The sequence below is a fragment of the Antechinus flavipes genome, chromosome 1, assembly GCF_016432865.1.
Source record: "Antechinus flavipes isolate AdamAnt ecotype Samford, QLD, Australia chromosome 1, AdamAnt_v2, whole genome shotgun sequence".
Lineage (NCBI taxonomy): Eukaryota > Metazoa > Chordata > Mammalia > Dasyuromorphia > Dasyuridae > Antechinus > Antechinus flavipes.
This window is the reverse complement of record NC_067398.1, coordinates 246,903,472-246,921,689: the sequence shown is the minus strand read 5'-3', so window position 1 is coordinate 246,921,689 and position 18,218 is coordinate 246,903,472. Positions and strand designations below refer to the sequence as shown.

At 41.5% G+C, this 18,218-nt stretch overlaps 1 protein-coding gene across 1 annotated transcript in view; it reads left to right on the top strand.

Moving 5' to 3' along the window:
• Positions 1 to 1,313: 1,313 nt before the first annotated feature.
• Positions 1,314 to 18,218, top strand: part of FSCN1 (fascin actin-bundling protein 1) — a 39,438-nt gene continuing 22,533 nt past the window's right edge. Inside the window, exon 1 of the mRNA XM_051999887.1 lies at positions 1,314 to 2,341. Coding sequence (XP_051855847.1) covers positions 1,507 to 2,341 — 835 coding nt within the window. The 5' untranslated portion in view covers positions 1,314 to 1,506. The remainder of the gene's footprint in view (positions 2,342 to 18,218) is intronic.

Below are 18,218 nucleotides of genomic sequence, written 5' to 3'. Positions count from 1 at the left end.
TCTGAAATCTAGGGGACTTCTAAAAGTCGTCAAAAACAAAACAAAACAAAACAAAAAAACCAAAAGAATCATGAGGGAATATCCAGGGGGATTTGTAGCCAAGAGAGCTTGGGTTCTGGTAAAATAGTTTACAGAAGGGAAATTTTGCTCAGGCTAAATGAAGGAACTTGAAGGCACTAGAGAAAAGGTTACTATCACAAGATAGAATGTCTTAGGCAAAGAGTGGGTGGGGTTAAAGGGGGAAAGCCAGCCTAAATCTGGTGTATTTGATAATGACCAACCAACCATGACACCTCTGGCTGCCTGGTTTCGACTTCTTACCCCTTAGAAGACCCTCTTTACATCCTCTCCCCACTTCCTTATCACCAGTTTACAATATATATGTATGTAGGAAAGGTTGCAGAGTAAGAAAGAGATTCAAGGAAAATCAGATCTAACTTTAGAGATTTTGGATTAGCCTGGGTAGTTCCATTTTATTTAGGTAGGGGTAGGAGCCCAATTTGATTCTGTCCTTGAGATTTCTGTAAAGAAAAATTTAGATATTCTTAGCCACCTTCTCCTCTCCCCTCCCCCCCAAAAAGGGAGGTGGGTGGGAAGCAGGTCAAAAGCACCATTCTGAACTCTGACGAAAGCTCTGGGAACACCTCTTGACCTTGCTTACATTCTCCTTACTTTAGCAGGCCAGTTTGGGCAATAAGGGTAGGTAGAAACTGGGGTGCCCAGTAATCAGAGCTCTGCAAAAAGAAGGGGCCAAAGGAAAACGGGCAGAAGGACGTGCCCACTTAGACATGAGGGAGAAAAAAACAAAAGTAAAAGCTGTGGCAAAAGCACCCCCTCCTCCCATTTGTGGATTCTTCCTCCACAAATCTCCCCCCCCCCCCCCAACAGATCAATGAAAAGGCTTCTTTAGAATGAACCTCCGCCTCAGATTTCCCGCCTTGCCCAAGCTTTTTTTTTTTTTTTTTGCAAGACACGGGCTGGGACTCGGAGGGGTTGGCTGGCTAGGGGGTGGGGAGGGGGGATCTGTGAGCTGCATTGTACTTGCCCCCACTGCGAGCTGCAGCTGCAGCCTCTCCCTCCCTCGCACCCTCCCTCCTCTCCTTCCCAATCCCTTCTCCATCCCCATCCCCATCCCCAACCCTACCGCGGGGGCCGAAAGGCTCCATCGGGGGGCGGGGCCGGCTGCAAACCCCCTGACATCATCCTGTCTATATAGGCTGCAGCTGGGGCGGTGAGAGGCAGGCTTTGTGGAGTGGTGGGAGCGGGAGCACGTTACAGGCGAACAAAGGACCGGGGTGAGCTGCTGGGGAAAGGCGAGGCGAGGCAGGCGGGAGGGGAGAGGCAGACAGAGCAGAGAGGCAGCAGCCAGGGGCCATTGGAAGAGCCAGCCCTCCCTCTGCCAGCTCCGCGGCTCATCTCCGACGCCCAGGTCCCTCCTCCTGCCCGCGCTCTCTCTCTCTTTCTCCCCAGCCCCGCAGCATCGCCTCCCCCCAACCCAGTGCCAGCATGACGGCCAACGGCACGTCGGAGTCGGTGCAGATCCAGTTCGGGCTGATCAACTGCGGCAACAAGTACCTGACGGCGGAGGCCTTTGGGTTCAAGGTGAACGCGTCGGCCACCAGCCTGAAGAAGAAGCAAATCTGGACGCTGGAGCAGCCGACTGACGACGCGAGCGGCGGGGGCCACGCCGTGTGCCTCAAGAGCCACCTGGGCCGCTACCTGGCGGCCGACAAGGACGGCAACGTGAGCTGCGACAGCGAGACGCCCGGAGCTGACTGCCGCTTCCTGATCGTGGCCCACGACGACGGGCGCTGGTCCCTGCAGTCCGAGCCTCACCGGCGGTACTTCGGGGGCACCGAGGACCGGCTGTCGTGCTTCGCGCAGACCATCTCGCCCGCCGAGAAATGGAGCGTCCACATCGCCATGCACCCGCAGGTGAACATCTACAGCCTGACCCGCAAGCGCTACGCACACCTGAGCGCCCGCCAGGACGAGATCGCCGTGGACCGAGACGTGCCTTGGGGCGTGGACTCGCTCATCACCCTGGTCTTCCAGGACCAGCGCTACAGCGTGCAGACGGCCGACCACCGTTTCCTGCGCAATGACGGGCGCCTGGTGGAGAAGCCCGAGCCGGGCACCGGCTACACCCTGGAGTTCAGGTCGGGCAAAGTGGCCTTCCGGGACTGCGAGGGCCGCTACCTGGCGCCGTCGGGCCCCAGCGGCACGCTCAAGGCGGGCAAGAGCACCAAGGTGGGCAAGGACGAGCTCTTCGTGCTGGAGCAGAGCTGTCCCCAGGTGGTGTTGCAGGCGGGCAATCAGAGGAACGTGTCCACCCGGCAGGGTAAGGGTCCCTAGCGCCCCTCCTCTCCCAAGACCCCCAGTTCCTCTCCTCACGGCTCTGTCTCGGCATGGCCACTCCCCTTTACTCCCGCCCTTTCTTTCCCTTCTTTGAGCTTCCAGCTTGCTCAAGCCTCCCTGACTTTCCTTTCTTTCCGCAGCCTCCACCCATCCACCCCTCCCCATATTCCCCCGTCCCCCCCTCGGTCTCCCCTCGGGTATGTGCTTCCCCCGTGGTGTAAGCCTTAGAGGACGGGGATGGGGGGGGGAGGAGGAAGTCGAGGAAGAGGAGGAGGGAAGGCTAACTGCTGTCTCGGGGCTTAGCCCCCTTCCCTTATACGGCCCCTCCTTGGGGGAGAGGGATCTACAGAATGGATGCATCTGTTGTCGGTGGGGAGAGGGTCACCACGTAGGTCACCACGCGGAGGGCTTTGCAGTCTTGGGACGTTTCTGCTCTTCCTTTCATTTCCTGCCCCCAGGAATCCATCCCAGTTCCTCCAAGGTATTCAAAAGGAAACCCCTAGGACAGTTTGGAGCCCCAGATCAACCCCCCTTTTCTGTGGAATGTAGAAAGGCCTCTCTTTTCATTCTCTGGTAACTGGGAAGACGCTAATCCTCTCCCCTCCCTCACCCTAACTCTTCCCTCCTAGGGGTAGAGGGAAAGGAGCAGGATTAGACTGGGGGAGGAGTGGAATTCGCGAAGATGCTTCTCGAAGTGCTTTCTTCGACTTCTCTCTAAAAGTGTCTGCCTCGTGGGGTGGGGGCGGTGCCTCCATCAGCCATTCTTTGCTGTTTTGGTCGTTGTCTCACTCCTCTCCCCTCCCCTTCTCCTTATTTTCTCGTACCCTAACTTGAGGAAGTCTACTATATCTTTTTTACTTGCCCAGGTAAGTCTACTAAGCCCTTGTTATCCGCAAAATTCATTCTGTTTCACCTTCTGAACTTAAAAATAACAACTGGCCAAACATTTTTCTCCTAAAGAGAATGTGCAAATGCCACATCAGCTCACCAGGGGGGCAGGTCTCCTTCATGATCCCTCTGACTGGTGGATGGTGGGAGGTACTGCATATAGTTCGTGCTCTTGTCCCAGGTTTCCTTTCTTTTGATGGACACTATTTCCTTCCTATAGCTGCCACTCATCTTAATCCCCCTTTTTAGCGTCTCTTGAAGCTGGATCCCCTATGACTGCCTTTGCCCTTCCTTCTCTGCATCCCTCCCCTCTAACTTTGAAATAGGGGCCCTTGATGTCCTCTACATTGACTTTGGAGATGAGAAAGTGATTCTGGGTAGGTTGGGATGAGACAGGAATGGCTTTCCTCAACCATTAAAAAAACAAACAAACCAGCATCTTTTAAAACAGCCAGGAATTCGTCTGGATTTCAAAGGCTGGTGTATCTTTCTACTGTATCATATACCCCCTTTTCTAGTCTGCTCAAATAAAACTTTGGATTCTCTTTGTACATTTTGAAATCTAAACCATTACATGTTGATGTCTTTGGGTATTAAATAAAGCTCTTGTCTTTGTGAGGTGGGTGGGAGAAACCGGAGCAGGATTGTGGGGCCTGGAGAATTTGAGGAGAGGGGCTGGCTGAGCTGCAGTTCCGTTCATTCAGCTTTGTCACACAGTTGATGACATAGTCACACTGCAGATGAGAAAACCAGATGTGTCATGTGGAAGGGGAAGGGAGGAGTGTTAGTGTAAAGGTCAGGGATTTTTTTTTCCTTTCACAGGGACCATAAATCCTGATGCTTCCCTTCTGTATTTCTGGGAAGAGGTAGGTTGGTAGGATCTTGCCTCGAGGAGGAATGAATAATTATGACTTGGCTTCAGGGCGTGTCCTGCAGATTTAAATGTTAGGCTTAAGCAGTTTGGTCTGGGATCTTCTCCAATGGGATGAAAAGGAGCTTCCATCTAGGGCAGGAAGGGACCCTTCCTCACCCTTGCCCTATCCCCACTCTTAGAAAAAAAAATTTACTTGCTCTGAAGGAAAAAAGGGATGTATGGAGGTGGAATGGGATCAAATAGGCAAGACTCCCCAAGCCTCCATTGTGTGATTCTAACTGTTACAGAGTCTCAGAGCTCCGTTTTAGTTTGTTTTAATGCCAAAGGTTTGATTGAACTGGGAGAAGATAAATGGTTAGAGACCTCAAAAAGACCATGGGTTTAGAGGTGGGTGGGGTTCCTACTCCACCTCCTTAATTTCTGAAAGCTCTTTGGTGCCAATGAAATTGCCAGCCCCGAACCAAAAACCAAATAGTGACTCCAGGGGCTCTTGAAGGAGGCAACAGTGGTCCAATTAGCTGCAATATGATCTCTTGTCTTAAGTACATTTCAGCTAGAAAAGCTGTTTCCGTTCAGCTAATCCTGGCCAGGAGCAGCATTCACCAAGCAGTTGTAGAATTGCAGCTGAGACTTTGCTAACTTTAAAAAAAAAAAAAAAAATTAACCTTTTGTTTTCCAGTATCTTTTTTGGATTTCTGTAATCCATCTTCTTTCTTCTTCAGTACAGCAGATGGATCTGGTTTCTGGACAATGGTGAACGCCCATGCTGAGTTCCAGTTTCTAAGATAAACCCTTTGCTTAGGCAGTGGAGAAATAACTGATAAGATAGAGGCTGAGTCCCTAGAGGTGATTTCCTGATTGAGCCACATTGCAGCAACCCCAAAGAGTGAAGCTTTACATGGAAGCTTCTTTCCCTTTCATCTTTTCTTCCGATCTTCTTTCTCTTTTTCCTTCACTCACCCTCCTCCCCCAATTTTTTTTTTTTTCTTTTCAACCTCAGCTTAAACCAAATGAACAGGCTTTTTTGCTTGATAACAGACTTTTTGTCCCTAGGAATCAGGGTTGCCCTCTACCTTCTCCCTTGAAGCCTACCAATTTGAATTTGTTCCCCCAAAGACAATGAGGGTCCTGGTTTTGCTAACATCTGATTCTCTTACCTGGGTACATTTGAACAAACCCTAAAATCAGAGGGCTTGGGTTCAAATTATACCTGTGGCATCTTTGGTGCAAGACAACACTTAGGGAATCATAGATTTACATCTGGAAGAGACCTTAAAAGCCAAAGAGCCTAATTCCTTCATTTAATGAAATTCATTTTATTTTTCAATTAACAAGGATTTATTTTCTCTCTCCCCTTCCCCCATTGAGAAGAGAAAAAAGAGAAAACTTTACAACAAATATGCAAAGTCAAGCAAAACACATTTACTACATCCAAAAAATGTATGTCTTATTCTGTACCCCGAGCCCCTCACCTCTCTGTATGAGGTTAATTAATCATCAGTTCTCCAGAATCATAAATCTGTATTTTTGTACAGATGAGAAAGATTATTTTAAAAATGGAGTGGTTCAGCCAGGTGATCAGCTAGGTTCTGTCCCGCTCATATGACCTGGCTCATGCCATCTCTTAGTGTTAGACTTCCAGGCACAAATCTGTTTGACCAGAGGGACTCCTTACTTATTTTTACTTTCTGTTTCCTTGGGACACAGGAGACTTCCAATGATTTTTTGTGGAAGGAGAAGGAAAAGGTCACTCTGATTGGGAGGGCTATATGTCCTAGGGAATCTTGCAATTGAACCAAATCCCCAAGCCCATATGGTGGTTCTTAGTTTTTTCAGGCCCTACAGGTGAATTAGAATGACTAACCATGATGGGAAACGGAAATGATGGGGTATTCTTGCCAGCTGATGAGCTGTTCCTGGTGACTCTTTGGGAGGAAGCACTTTATCCTTTAGTAACCTGGATAGGAGGGGCTCTGGGCTCACCTCTGCATGAATTGGACTTGTTTAGTCCCATAGAGCAGACCCAGAAATAGTTGGGAGAAGCTGCAAAGGGATCTATGTAGGCTTGATATTCAGAGAACCTTATTAACAATTAGAGCTATCCAAAAATGGAATGTGCTCTGCCTAATGGATGGTGGATTCTCTTTCCCCGAAGGCCACTTGTCAAACATATCCTAGTGGGGGTTCCTTTTGTATATGGATTGGTCTAGATGGTCACTGGAGTCTCTTTCCAATTCTCAAATTTTGTGATTCTGATTGTATGATCTTTTAAGCCTAAATAGAGAAAGGAGACAATATACAAGAAATTGTTGGGAGAATCCCATCCATCTTGAGAATTGATGACTTCCTTGCTGATCAAAAAAAAAAAAAAAAAAGATAAAAACAAAAACTGGGGCCTTTTAACTTCAGGATGCTTTTGTGTGGAGAACTCATCTGAAAGTCTGTATTTCTTTTGCCTCTTACCCTTCTTGACAGTCCTCAAAGAAAATGCCAAAATCAAAGTGAGAGAGAAGCAAAATTAAAGTTTTCATAGCACTCAGAGTTACAAGAATGGGATTAGGAAATCCCAGCTCGTTTTTAATATTTGAATGAATAGAAGAGAAACAAGTCACCTGTAGGCTGCTCATTTTCCTTTCCTGTCCCCTCCTTTCCTCTCAATTCCAAATGATATCTTCTGTCAAGAGATTAAAATAGCTGGTCAAATGTGGAAGACCAACCTTACTTTCTGACATTGACATTTTTTAAAGAGACAAAAGTTAGGTAGCTATTGTCTGTTAGAGGGGTATCTTGGCTTATTGAATAGGTTACTGGCTGTAGAGTTAGGAAAAACCGTCAATTAGTTGGGTGATTTTGGTCAAGTCACTAACTTATGTGATTCATTTTTCCTCTTCTGTAAAATTCTGTTGGATTCAACGGCCATTAACCCCTCTTCCAGTTCTAAATCTATCATCCTGTGATCCTCAAATGAGTAGAAAAACATTTCCTTCTTCTCCTCAAAATCTTTTTGAATTAAAACAGACTGCCTAACAGGAAATTTGGAGGCTGAGAAGAAATAAAAAGAAAACCCAATCCTCTAACTAGGATTATCTTTTTTGGGAAAATTTATATTTTATTTTTAAATTTTATTTTTAGTTTTTTAAATTACATGTTAGAACAACTTTAAACATACTCTTTCTAAAATTTTGAGTTCCAAATTCTTTTCCTCCCTCTATCCCCTCCCCCATCCTTGAGAAAGCAGGCAATTTGATATAGATTATACATGTGCTAACTAGGATTATCTTGATAGACTTAGTTGAATCATTAATAAGTGTAAGAGACAGGGGTGAGGGAGAAGGGTATCCAGCAGTGGTATTCTATAATAAAGAACATCCACAGGGACATGAATCTCTAAAGCTGCAACATTGGCTTCATCCCCAGTTTTTAATTGCTTTCCAGATAGCGACTAGTACCTAGTCTTATCTTTAGTGTGAGACTCCCAAACAGAATTCCAGTTTCCTATTTAAGTAAAAAGGATGCTGAACTAAGAGCCTGGGTTCAAATTTAATGACTAGAACTGTGCTTCAGAGAGCTTCTCAAGGATTTAGATCTTACTGGAAGTTTACTAAGCTGATAAAATAATCAGTTCTTAAATTTTTTGCCTTTTAAATATATCATGTTGAGAATTGAAACTGTCCCACGCATTTTTCTCACCTTCCCCCTTTCCTGTTCCCTAAAGCCTCATAATTTTCTAGTTACTTGTGATTCATCCTCTTTTAGAACTCAAAAGCCATGTTTCAGAAGTCAGGTAGTAACACTACTTGTAAGGACTTGACGGGTTAGGCAAGTGAGTTCTCCAGAGCCTTCCTCTGTATATAATGGGGAATTACTGGTCCTGGGAACATTGCCCTTCTCCAGATTGTGACATTGGCTGATTTCCGGGGTGAGAAATCGGGGTTTATGGATCAAGTATTTACTTGCTAAGTCAGCCCCTAGTACAATAGTAGACGTAATCCTGGGTATAAAGTATATGGCATGGTTCTTGCATTTCCTGAGATGTTATTACTTGGTCCAAAATTAATTCTCTTAGCTATCATCAAGAAAAGCAAAAAGAATGACCAGCAGCTAATCCTTTTCTTTTAACAACAATAACTGGCATTTATATGGCACATAAAAAGCACTGCAATTAGTGCTTTAACAATATTATCTCATTTTTATCCTTATAACAACCTAGGAAGTAGATGCTATTATTATTTCCTTACTATTAAGGAAACTGAGGCAAACAAGAGGGTAAGGGACTGGCCCAGTGTTTAAATGTCTGAGGTTTGATGTGAAATTTGGGTTTCCCTGACCTCTAAGTTCTAAATCTATGACTTTATGAATTTCTCTAACAGTCCATCATATAGATGCTTTTCTAGGGAGATGATCCTAAAGCTTTTGCCTCTACTGAAGTAGTGGGGAACGATCTTGTCAGTTGTAACTTGGTTTTGTGGAAGCGGGAGGGACTCTGGAGTTGGTCTCTCTTGGGACTAGTCTCATTGTTGTATCCCTGTTGGCAATCGTGCCCCTCTGGAAGAACACTTGGGCTCCTCTTTCAGGAATTAGCTAAGGACAGTGAATTATTTGACAGACTTTCATGGCATTCTTGTGGACAAGAAGGAAAGATGGCAGCTAGCTACCAGTAGAGTTGGTTAGATTAAGAACAATTAGTATGGCTTCTTCAAGGGAGGTCTCTGGTGGGACACATGCTTGGCCCTTGCTATTTAATATATTTTTAAAAGTGATTTAGATTGAGCCTCAAAGAATGTTTCTCAAGCTTGCAGTCCAGATAAGACTGGAAGAGATAACCTAACACAGTGAATGACATTGGGGTTTTCCAAAAAGGCCTCAAATTAGGATATTGAGCCAAACCTAGTAAGGTGAAACTTAACTGATAAATTAAGTTCAAAAAGTCAACTTTTAAGTAAAAGGAGAGGGAGATTTTTCAGATAAAGTATTGTCTGAAGGCTTTAGTAATAATATTAATAGCTAACATTTATATAGTACCTTAAGGTTTACAAAGTCCTTTACCTTTATTATCTCATTCAGTCCAAACAAGAGATTCTTATTGTTGTTGTTTAGTCATCCAACTCCTTGAAATACTATGGACCACACAATCTATGGGGTTTTCTTGGCAAAGCTAGTGAAGAGTATTGCCAATTCCTTCTCCAGTGGATTAAGGCAAAAAGAATTTAAGCTCATTTGACAGATGAGGAAACTGATGAAGTGTGAAGTCGCTTGCCCAGCTCTATCCACCGAGTGACCTAGTGTCTCATTAATAAGAGATAGCTAGGTGTGATTATTATTCCCATTTTACAGATTAAGAGATTTAGGTTGATCGTGGATTAAGTGCCCAACGTCACACAGTAAACTAGAGTAAATCTGAGTCAGAATTCAGACTTGGGTCTTTCTCATTCCAAGTCCAGTGTTCTGTTCATCACATCTCAGACTCAATGAGTCGTTGGTATGATGAGATAGCCAAAAAAAAAAAAACCCAAATAAGCAAACCAAAAAAACCCAGCCTAATGTGATTTTAAAAAAGAAAAGAATTAAAAGGAAAGAATAGTCTTCATAACAAAGGAAGCAATAGATCTTCTGTTCTTCTGATCAGACCACCATGGTCTGATATATCAAGATCAGTTCTGCTCACCACATTTTAGCAAAGATTCTGGACAGAGTCCAGAAAAGTAAGAAGCCTGGCAACTAGGCCATATGGGACCTGGTTAAAGGAACTTGGAGTTGTAGACTAGTTAAAGGAAGGGTGCTAAGTGGGGATGTCATTGTCTTGAAATATATTTTCCTCTTGTGGAAGAAAGGTTAGATTCTCTCTGGCTCCAGAAGGCACAGTGAGGAATTATGGATACATGTTATAGAGACATTCAAGCTTGATGTTAAAAAAACAAAAATCAAACCCTTTCTAACAATTAAAACTATCCAAAAGTGGATTTGTGAGAAAGGAAGGACATAAGCATTTATTAAGCACCTACTGTGTATTAGGGCATGCTTTATAGAAGTATCATTTGATCTTTTCAACAATCTTGGAAAGGAAGTGCTGTTATCCCCTTTTTAGAGTTGAAGAAATAGTAGGCAGAGATTTGTGTGATTTATCCAGTGCTATACAACTATTAAGTGTCTGAGGTTACATTTGAACTTGGACTTCAAATTCAGGGCAGGGCTACATGAGCATGAGTTGGATGTCATCGAAGGGATTTTCTGAGCAAATATGTTGGACTAGATGGCGCCTAGGACCTTTGATTTCTATGGTGTCACAACCATGGTCTAGAATTCAGCCATGGAGGAGTCCCCCTAAAAAGCAGTTACTTTGTACCAAACAAGGTCCTCAGCTTAGACTGAACTGAAGACTTCCCTTGCCGTGTCTTTGCCCTAATAAATTGAGGATTGTTATCAGTAGAGACATTGGTCCACATCCCACTTGACTAGAATCTAATCTTAAATCTACCCTCAGTCTTAAATACCAGTAAGGAAAGATGGAGGTAATGGCTTCAGGAAGCCGGTAGGGCTAATGTCTCTTAAGGCTTAGAAAAAGTTTTAACGTGGCCACCTCAAGGGACTCTGAACTAGGACAGTCCAGAAGAATAGGATTGATACAGGGATGTTGGGCCCAAAGACAGCTGAAGCCCAGGAGGTTTCTGCCAGGCGCGGGGCCAGGGCCATCGTTGGGGCATTCTGCCACTCTCCTCTTGGCCTTGAATTTCAAGCCACATGATCCTTCTGGCAACTCTGAAAAAGGGTCACCGGAGTAGAATTAAAACTCTTTGTTGGTAAATAGTCCAAATCAGGCTAGATAGACTTCCCTAGGGAGCTCATAATTAAATTAGGTAGAGTGTCCAGGAGGGCCTGAATTTTTCCTGAAAAAAAGCTTATGGAACAGTGGGCTACAGGCAAAAAGCTTATCTCTTAGAGAGAAGCAGAAATTATAACATGGGAAGATGATCTTTTAAGACGTTTTCAGATTTTTTTTGGTTTTTATTTTACTTTTATTTCCAAATGTATTCTCCACCCCAACCTGCCATTTTGCCAAGGAGCCATCTCTTAAAAAAAAAAAAGAAGTGGCGAAAAAGACTGGGGATGGGAGGAAGGTGAGGGTGAAGAAAAAAGGCAATTCATTTAGTATTGTTCCACACCCAGAATTACTTTTATTTAGTCTTTTTTTAGTCAAGTCTGACTCTTTCTGAGCCCATTTAGGGTTTTTCTAGAATGATTTGCCATTTCCTTCTCCAGCTCATTTGACGAATGAGGAAACTGAGGCAAAGAGGATGAAATGGCTTACCTAGAATTATGTTGGTTCTAATAAGTTGTCTGAGGCCAGATTTGAACCCAGGAAGATAAATCTTCCTGACTCCAAACCCAGCTCTCTATCCACTGCCCCAACAAGCTGCCCAGAATCCCAATCTTTGCAAATAGGAAAAGTACAGTTAATCCCTTCCACATTGAATTAGGGGCAGGTTCTCCTAAAATCTGGAAAATCCATATAAAATTACTTGGCTCTCCCTTAAAATCAGAGAAGACAGTTATTATGATATTTAGAAGATAAAAATTGTTGGAATTATGAAATATTATACAATACTACAAATATATAAAAATATACAAATATATATAGTGGCTTTCACAAAACTCTCCTCAAAATTCTCATTTAATTTCTTATGTTCACCCATGATACATTTGAAACTGTGATAGGAAAAGTTGCCTTGTTGAAAGGATAGCTATAAGTGCATTTTCTCTTTTGGACCAAAACTAGAAGATTATAATAAGCCAATCAGGTAAACATTTTAAAAAAATTTATCTTGTCATCATTTTGGATATAATTTTTCTGATTATATGTTTACTTAGCTCTTTTGCATCAGTTTAAGTCTTCCTATGTATGCTTCTCTGAAATTTTTCATACTAATCATTTCTTATGGTACAGTAATATTAAATATGCCATGGTTTATTTAGCTATTTCTAGTTCATAGGTATTTACATTATGATATTGCTATAAACATTTTGTTGTATGAGGCCTTTCTTTATTTCATTTAAATACTTGGGTATGTGCCCAGTAATAGGATATTGGGATCAAAGGATACGGGCAATTTTGTCATTTTCCTAGCATATGATCAGATGGTTCCAGAATGGTTGGACCATGTCATGATTTCATCAGTATTGTATTAGTGTGTCTGGAAGATGAGTTTTCAAAAGAAGTAATCATCTTGTCTAATGGGGGGCATAGAGATGATCCAAGGGCTTCCTCTTGAAGAATCATTAAAATGTCAAAACCTGAAGAGATTTTGAAAGTCATGTAGTGTATGCCCCCAGGAAAGGAAGTGACTTGCCCACAGTCAGTAGCAGAGCTAGAATTCCCACTTGGATTTTCCTGCTGTTAAGCCCAAAACAAAAAGTTACAGAGAAGTTGCCAGCCTATGTGAGCAGAGGAGTTTCTCATTTAAGACCATCTTGTAGTAGGTGGGATTCTTGATCTTTTTTGTGTCTTGGGTAGTCTGGCAACAAACATGGATCCCTTCTCAGAATAATGTTTTCCTAATCATAATATAAACCCCAAAGTGGTGAAAACAAATAATTAGTATGAAAAATTCAGAGAAGCATAGGAAGACTTAAATTGATGTAGAAGAACTAAGTAAGCAAAATCAGAAAATTAATATCACAAATGATGATGATGTAAATGAAAAAAATATTTAAGCTGGCTGGCTTAATTTCCAGAGAAATTGTACCTACAGTTATTCCTTTCACATCACAACTTTCCCATTTAAATTTATTGACTCTTTGGACTCTAACTTAAGGACTCCAGCCTTAAATCAATGAAATAACAGATCCAGGCCATATCACTTTCCTCTTATGAGAAGAGATTTATTTAAATAAAGAGCTATAGGGAAAGGATAATGGATGAGCTTCCTTCATATGCATAATGAGGTAGGGAAGTATGAATATTAAAGTGGTCTCTTTTTTTCTTAAGCAATGTGTAGTATTATGTAGGTTTTTTTCTTTTTAAATTTCAATATTGTTTTATTTTTCTAGTTACTTGTAAAGATAGTTTTCAACATTCATTTTTGTAAGATTGAATTCCAAATTTTTGTACTCCTCCCCTTCCCAACCTAGGAAGCAGTCTAATATAGATATAATAATTTTAAACATCATTCCATATTAGTCATGTTGTGAAAAAAAAATCAGAACATAAGGGAAAAACAAAGTGGTCTTTAAAATATATATATAGCATTTCCCTAGGTTGCCTGTAATTCAGTTTGCAAAAGCTTCCCTTTTGTCCGTGATTCCAGCAAATTACAGAATTTTAGAGCGAAGCAAGACATTTAACAATTATCTAATCAAACACCCTTTTTTAGTGTGGAAGAGGAGGCTCAGTGATTTTTTCAGTACATATGCCTAGTTTGTGTCAGAGCCAGGACTAATCTGTAGCTCTTCTGATTCCTAAACTAGTATATTTGAGAACATAATCTTCTTCTAAATAATTGAAATAGGATTGAGGGGTGAAGTGTGGGGTTGGAAGTAAACTGATATAGAATTGGAATAGAATCTTGTTTCTTTTAAGATATCTTTTTCTTTTCATCCAGTTCAGATATTTGGATTTGGTTAAAAATAAAATTATTTTAAAAATCCAAATATTAGGCTAGATCTGGAATTATTCAATAATTCAATATGAATTCAATAATAATTCATTCAATTAGGTCCTTGATTGATGTCAGATACTGTACAAGATGATGGAAATATATATGCAAAAATCAACATTGCTTTCAAGTACCATTACTATAGAAGTAGATGTGGGGGGGACAGGGAAGAGGGAAGAGATCTTGGACAAATCACTTCTCCCTTTTTTTGAGGGGGGTGGAGGGTGGGATGCACGACATGACTGTCAAGGTCTCTTATAGCTTTGACATTCTAGTGCTTCTCCCTAGCTCATGATCTCTGTGTCTCCTATTTGGTAGGAAGATGATTCCTTCTTTTGAAAATGCATCTTCCAGACAGACACACTAAGATAATATGTGTGTGTGTTTGAATCTGAGATGTTTTGGAGATAGAATCAAAAGAACTTGGTGACTTGATTGGATAGAAGGGATGATGGCAAATGAGGAGACAGATGATTCTGGCTTTTAAGCCTGGGTGAATAGAAGGATGGTTACCCCCTTAACAGATATGAGAGGCAATTGATAGGTCAGAGGAGAAAGATGATGAGTTGTGTTTTGGATTTTTGTTTGAGATACCTATTGGAGTACAGCTGGAAATGGTCAATATGCAAAAGAAAGAGAAGAGGAGGGTTAGACATAGGGATCTGGGAATCATTTGGAAAAGAGTTAATTGAACCAAGTGAGAGAAGCTGGAGAGAGAAAAGAAGAAATGAGGGGATACACCCAAAATTATGGGGCAAAAGAAGAAAGCCAGCCTGGGAAAAGTACCAAGCAGTAATTGTGCTACTGATATTTGAATGTGAATGTCTCTCTCCAGTTAGCAGTTGTCTTACCACTGTTGACATTCCCTACGGCATATAAACATGAAGGAAAACATTCTTGAACCATCAAAGAATCACTGATTTATCTAGATATTGGAATTGAATTGAACGTCAATTTATTCAGCTTCTACTGTGTTGAGAGCACTCTGTTAGAAAATACAAAATTTAGAAAACATGGTCCCTAACCTGTAGTACAATAGGGAGGTCAGTGAGACAAATGGAAGGAAATATTTGGACAGATAAATACATAATGAATAAAATATGAAAGCAAAATTCCACAATAAGGAGGGGGGGATTATTACCTTTGTGGAGGAGGTGTCAGAGAATGCTTCTTGAAAGACAAGGCATTTCAGTTAGGTTTAAAAGAATGGATATGAATTCAATAAGTAAGGAAGAGGATGTTAGAGATATGGATATCTTCTGCAAGAAATCTTTTCTTATTCTTTCCAGTTCCTGGAGACCCTCCTTTCCAAAAACTACTTTGTATTATTTTGCATATTTTTAAAAATACTTCTCTTTGGGGGGGTTGTATTTACAAGGACAGGTTGTTTCTTTGCCTTCTTCCCCTCCCCTCCTTTACCCTCACAGAATGGGAGCTCCTCTAGAGGAATGTCTTGTTTCACTTTTGTTGTTATATCCTTAGAACTTAGTACATAATAGCCATTTACTAAGTGCTAATTGATTAGGAACAAAGTGAGCACAGAACAACAGATGGGAAAGTATGGAATGCGTATAATGGAAGAAATGTAGCAACCAAATTTGGATGCAGTGTGTTAATGATAAAGAGATAAAGATGGGTGTTTTAGTTGCACATGATCGAAGAGTTTTTGGCTCATGACTTAAGAGCTGGAAAGAGACACCTGTTTAAATTTAGTCCAGCCCTTTTATTTATTTGAATGAGGAACTTTGAGGCTCAAAAGTACAGGAAATAGTTCAAGATCATATTGCTATTTAGTGGAATTATTCAGGGTTCATTTTGTCATAAACATCTTTGCACTCAGCATAGTGCCTGGAATATAGTAGGTGCTTAATAAATGTTTATAATGATCAAAAAAAATTTTTTTATTAAAGCTTTCTATTTACAAAACATGCATGGGTAGTTTTTCAACATTGACCCTTAAAAAAACTTTCTGTTCCCAATTTTTCCCTCTTCCTCTTCACCCCCTCCCCTAGATGGCAGGTAGTCCAATACATGTTAAATATGTTAGAATATATGTTAAATCCAGTATATGATACATATTTATACAGTTATCTTGCTGTACAAGAAAAATTGGATCAAGAAGGAAAAAAAAAACCTGAAAAAGAAGACAGAATGCAAGCAAACAACAGAGAGAGTGAAAATGCTATGTTGTGAACCACACTCAGTTCCCACAGTCCTCTCTCTGGGTGTAGATGGCTCTCTTCATCACTGAACAATTGGAACTGGTTTGAATCATTTCATTGTTGAAGAGAGCCATGTCCATCAGAATTGATCATCATAGTCGGAGGATTGGCTTTTTAAAATGGCTGCTTTTTGTTTTGACAGTAGCCATTTCCAGATGTATTCTATTTTTAATAGAGAAAAAATTGAGCAAAACCAACTGATAAATCAACTAAATGGAGGCTTATAGTATAGCCTCCTATCATTGCAACAGGGATAGATACTTAAATTCTGCTTTCTGGGGCTAAAATTGGTCATTAAAGTATTGTCAATTTTGGCTTCACTTTAACCATTGTTTTCGTTGTTTTCTTGCTTCTGCTCACTGCACTGTGAATCGGTTTTCATATACTTCAATACAATTCTTTGACATTTTGTATATCCTGTTAATTATTTCCAAATTTGTCCTGTACATAATTTGTTTATGTACATATCTGGGTGTGTGTGTTGTCTTCCCCACTACACTAAAGTTTCAAATGTCTTGCCTTTCTTTGTATTTCCAAGTTATCCCTATATTCCTGACACATGGTAGATTCTTAATAACTGTTTATTAACTGAATCTACACAATTTATTTGGTTATTCTGCAACCAGTTGAGACCTACTCTGTTTCTAGTTTTTTGCTAGAAAAGTGCTGCTATGAATATTTTGATATATATGGAGTTTTTGTCAAAAGGTTTTGTCATGACACTGAGAATTCAGATCATCATACAAAACTCATTACATATAGCATGCCATTTCTTCCTCTAGACCAAGGGTTCCTGACCTTGTCAAGTATAACAACCCCTTTTAGCATCAATTTTGGATATTTACATGAGTTAGATATGCAGGCTACTGTGAATTCCACGAAGCTTTTAAGTGCATTCATGTTTTATTAATCACAGCAGCATCTACATACATTTGTAAAGTAGCAGTACATAGGTGAGACATTCAGACCATAGAAGATCTGTTTGATTTTTTTGACAGATCCCTAGCAAATTATCAGTGGTTCCTACTTTGGAAATTGTTGCTCTGTGTCTGTATGTCTAGAGTTTCAAATGGCCTTCATGGATTAGTTTTAGTAGCCAGACTGGCTCTCTCTGAACATTTTAATCTGTGCTTTTGCATTAGTTGTCTCCCGTTTCTGCCCTCTCCTTATTGACTCCTCACAGAAGCTTTCTCTTTCTTTATGATATGACTCAAGCATCATTCATCTTCTGCATGAAGTATTTCCTGATTCTTCCCTTCCAGACTACTTGTGTTTAAGGTGGCAAAGTGGATGGTGTCAGGCCTGGAGTCAGGAAGACTTATTGTCCTGAATTCAAATCTGTCCTCAGACACTTACTTGCTGTGTGACCTTGGGCAAGTCATTTTATTCTGCTTAACTCAGTGTCTTCATCTGTAAAATGAGTAGGAGTTCATTATACCCATTCTGGTGTCTTTGTCAAGAAAATCCCAAATGGGATCACAAAGAATCAGAAGCGACTGATGATACTGAATATGTTATATACATTTATATTTATTAATTTTATATTTCTGTAGTGTATATACTTTTAGATCCACTTGTTATCTTTCCTATTAAAATATGAGGTTCTTTCACTGTAGGAATTGTCTTTGAATCTTTCCACAATGTCTAGCACCTAAGAGAGGCTTAATAAATTGCTTATTGATTAATTGATATTCTGACTGACTTCTCCCAGCCCTGTTGCCTAAAAATTGCTTGACCTGGAGAGAGTAAACTACTTAAAGGTCACCAAGTCAAGGTGTATCTGGAGGGGACTTGGGAGGAGGGGGAGAATTGGGGCAGGAAGACCAGTCCTCTGTCAGCCACAGCATAGCACGTAACCCTCGAGCTGTGGAAGCCTCTGACCCTCAGCAGAAGGCTAAAAATAGCCCTCACATGAAAGACACCCCCAAGAGCAAAGTAATGAAAGCCTTCCATGGTACTTGGGGCAGAAGGCATCCAAAGGACTGGGGGAGGGGAGCCCTGGAGGTCCTGCTGTTCCTGAGCTACCCCACCCTCAGTAATGAATCCAAGACCCCGACAGCTCTTCTTTCATCTCCCCACATGTTGCTCCCTGGGTGTCCCTGCAGGGGAATGAGGCAGACACCTCCTGAAGTACCAGGCTAAGCTTCTGAGGGGGTAATGCAGAGCCGGCCTCCTGGAGGCTGCCAGAGTAGTAATGCCATCTGCCAGCCAGTGTTAGGCCCCGAG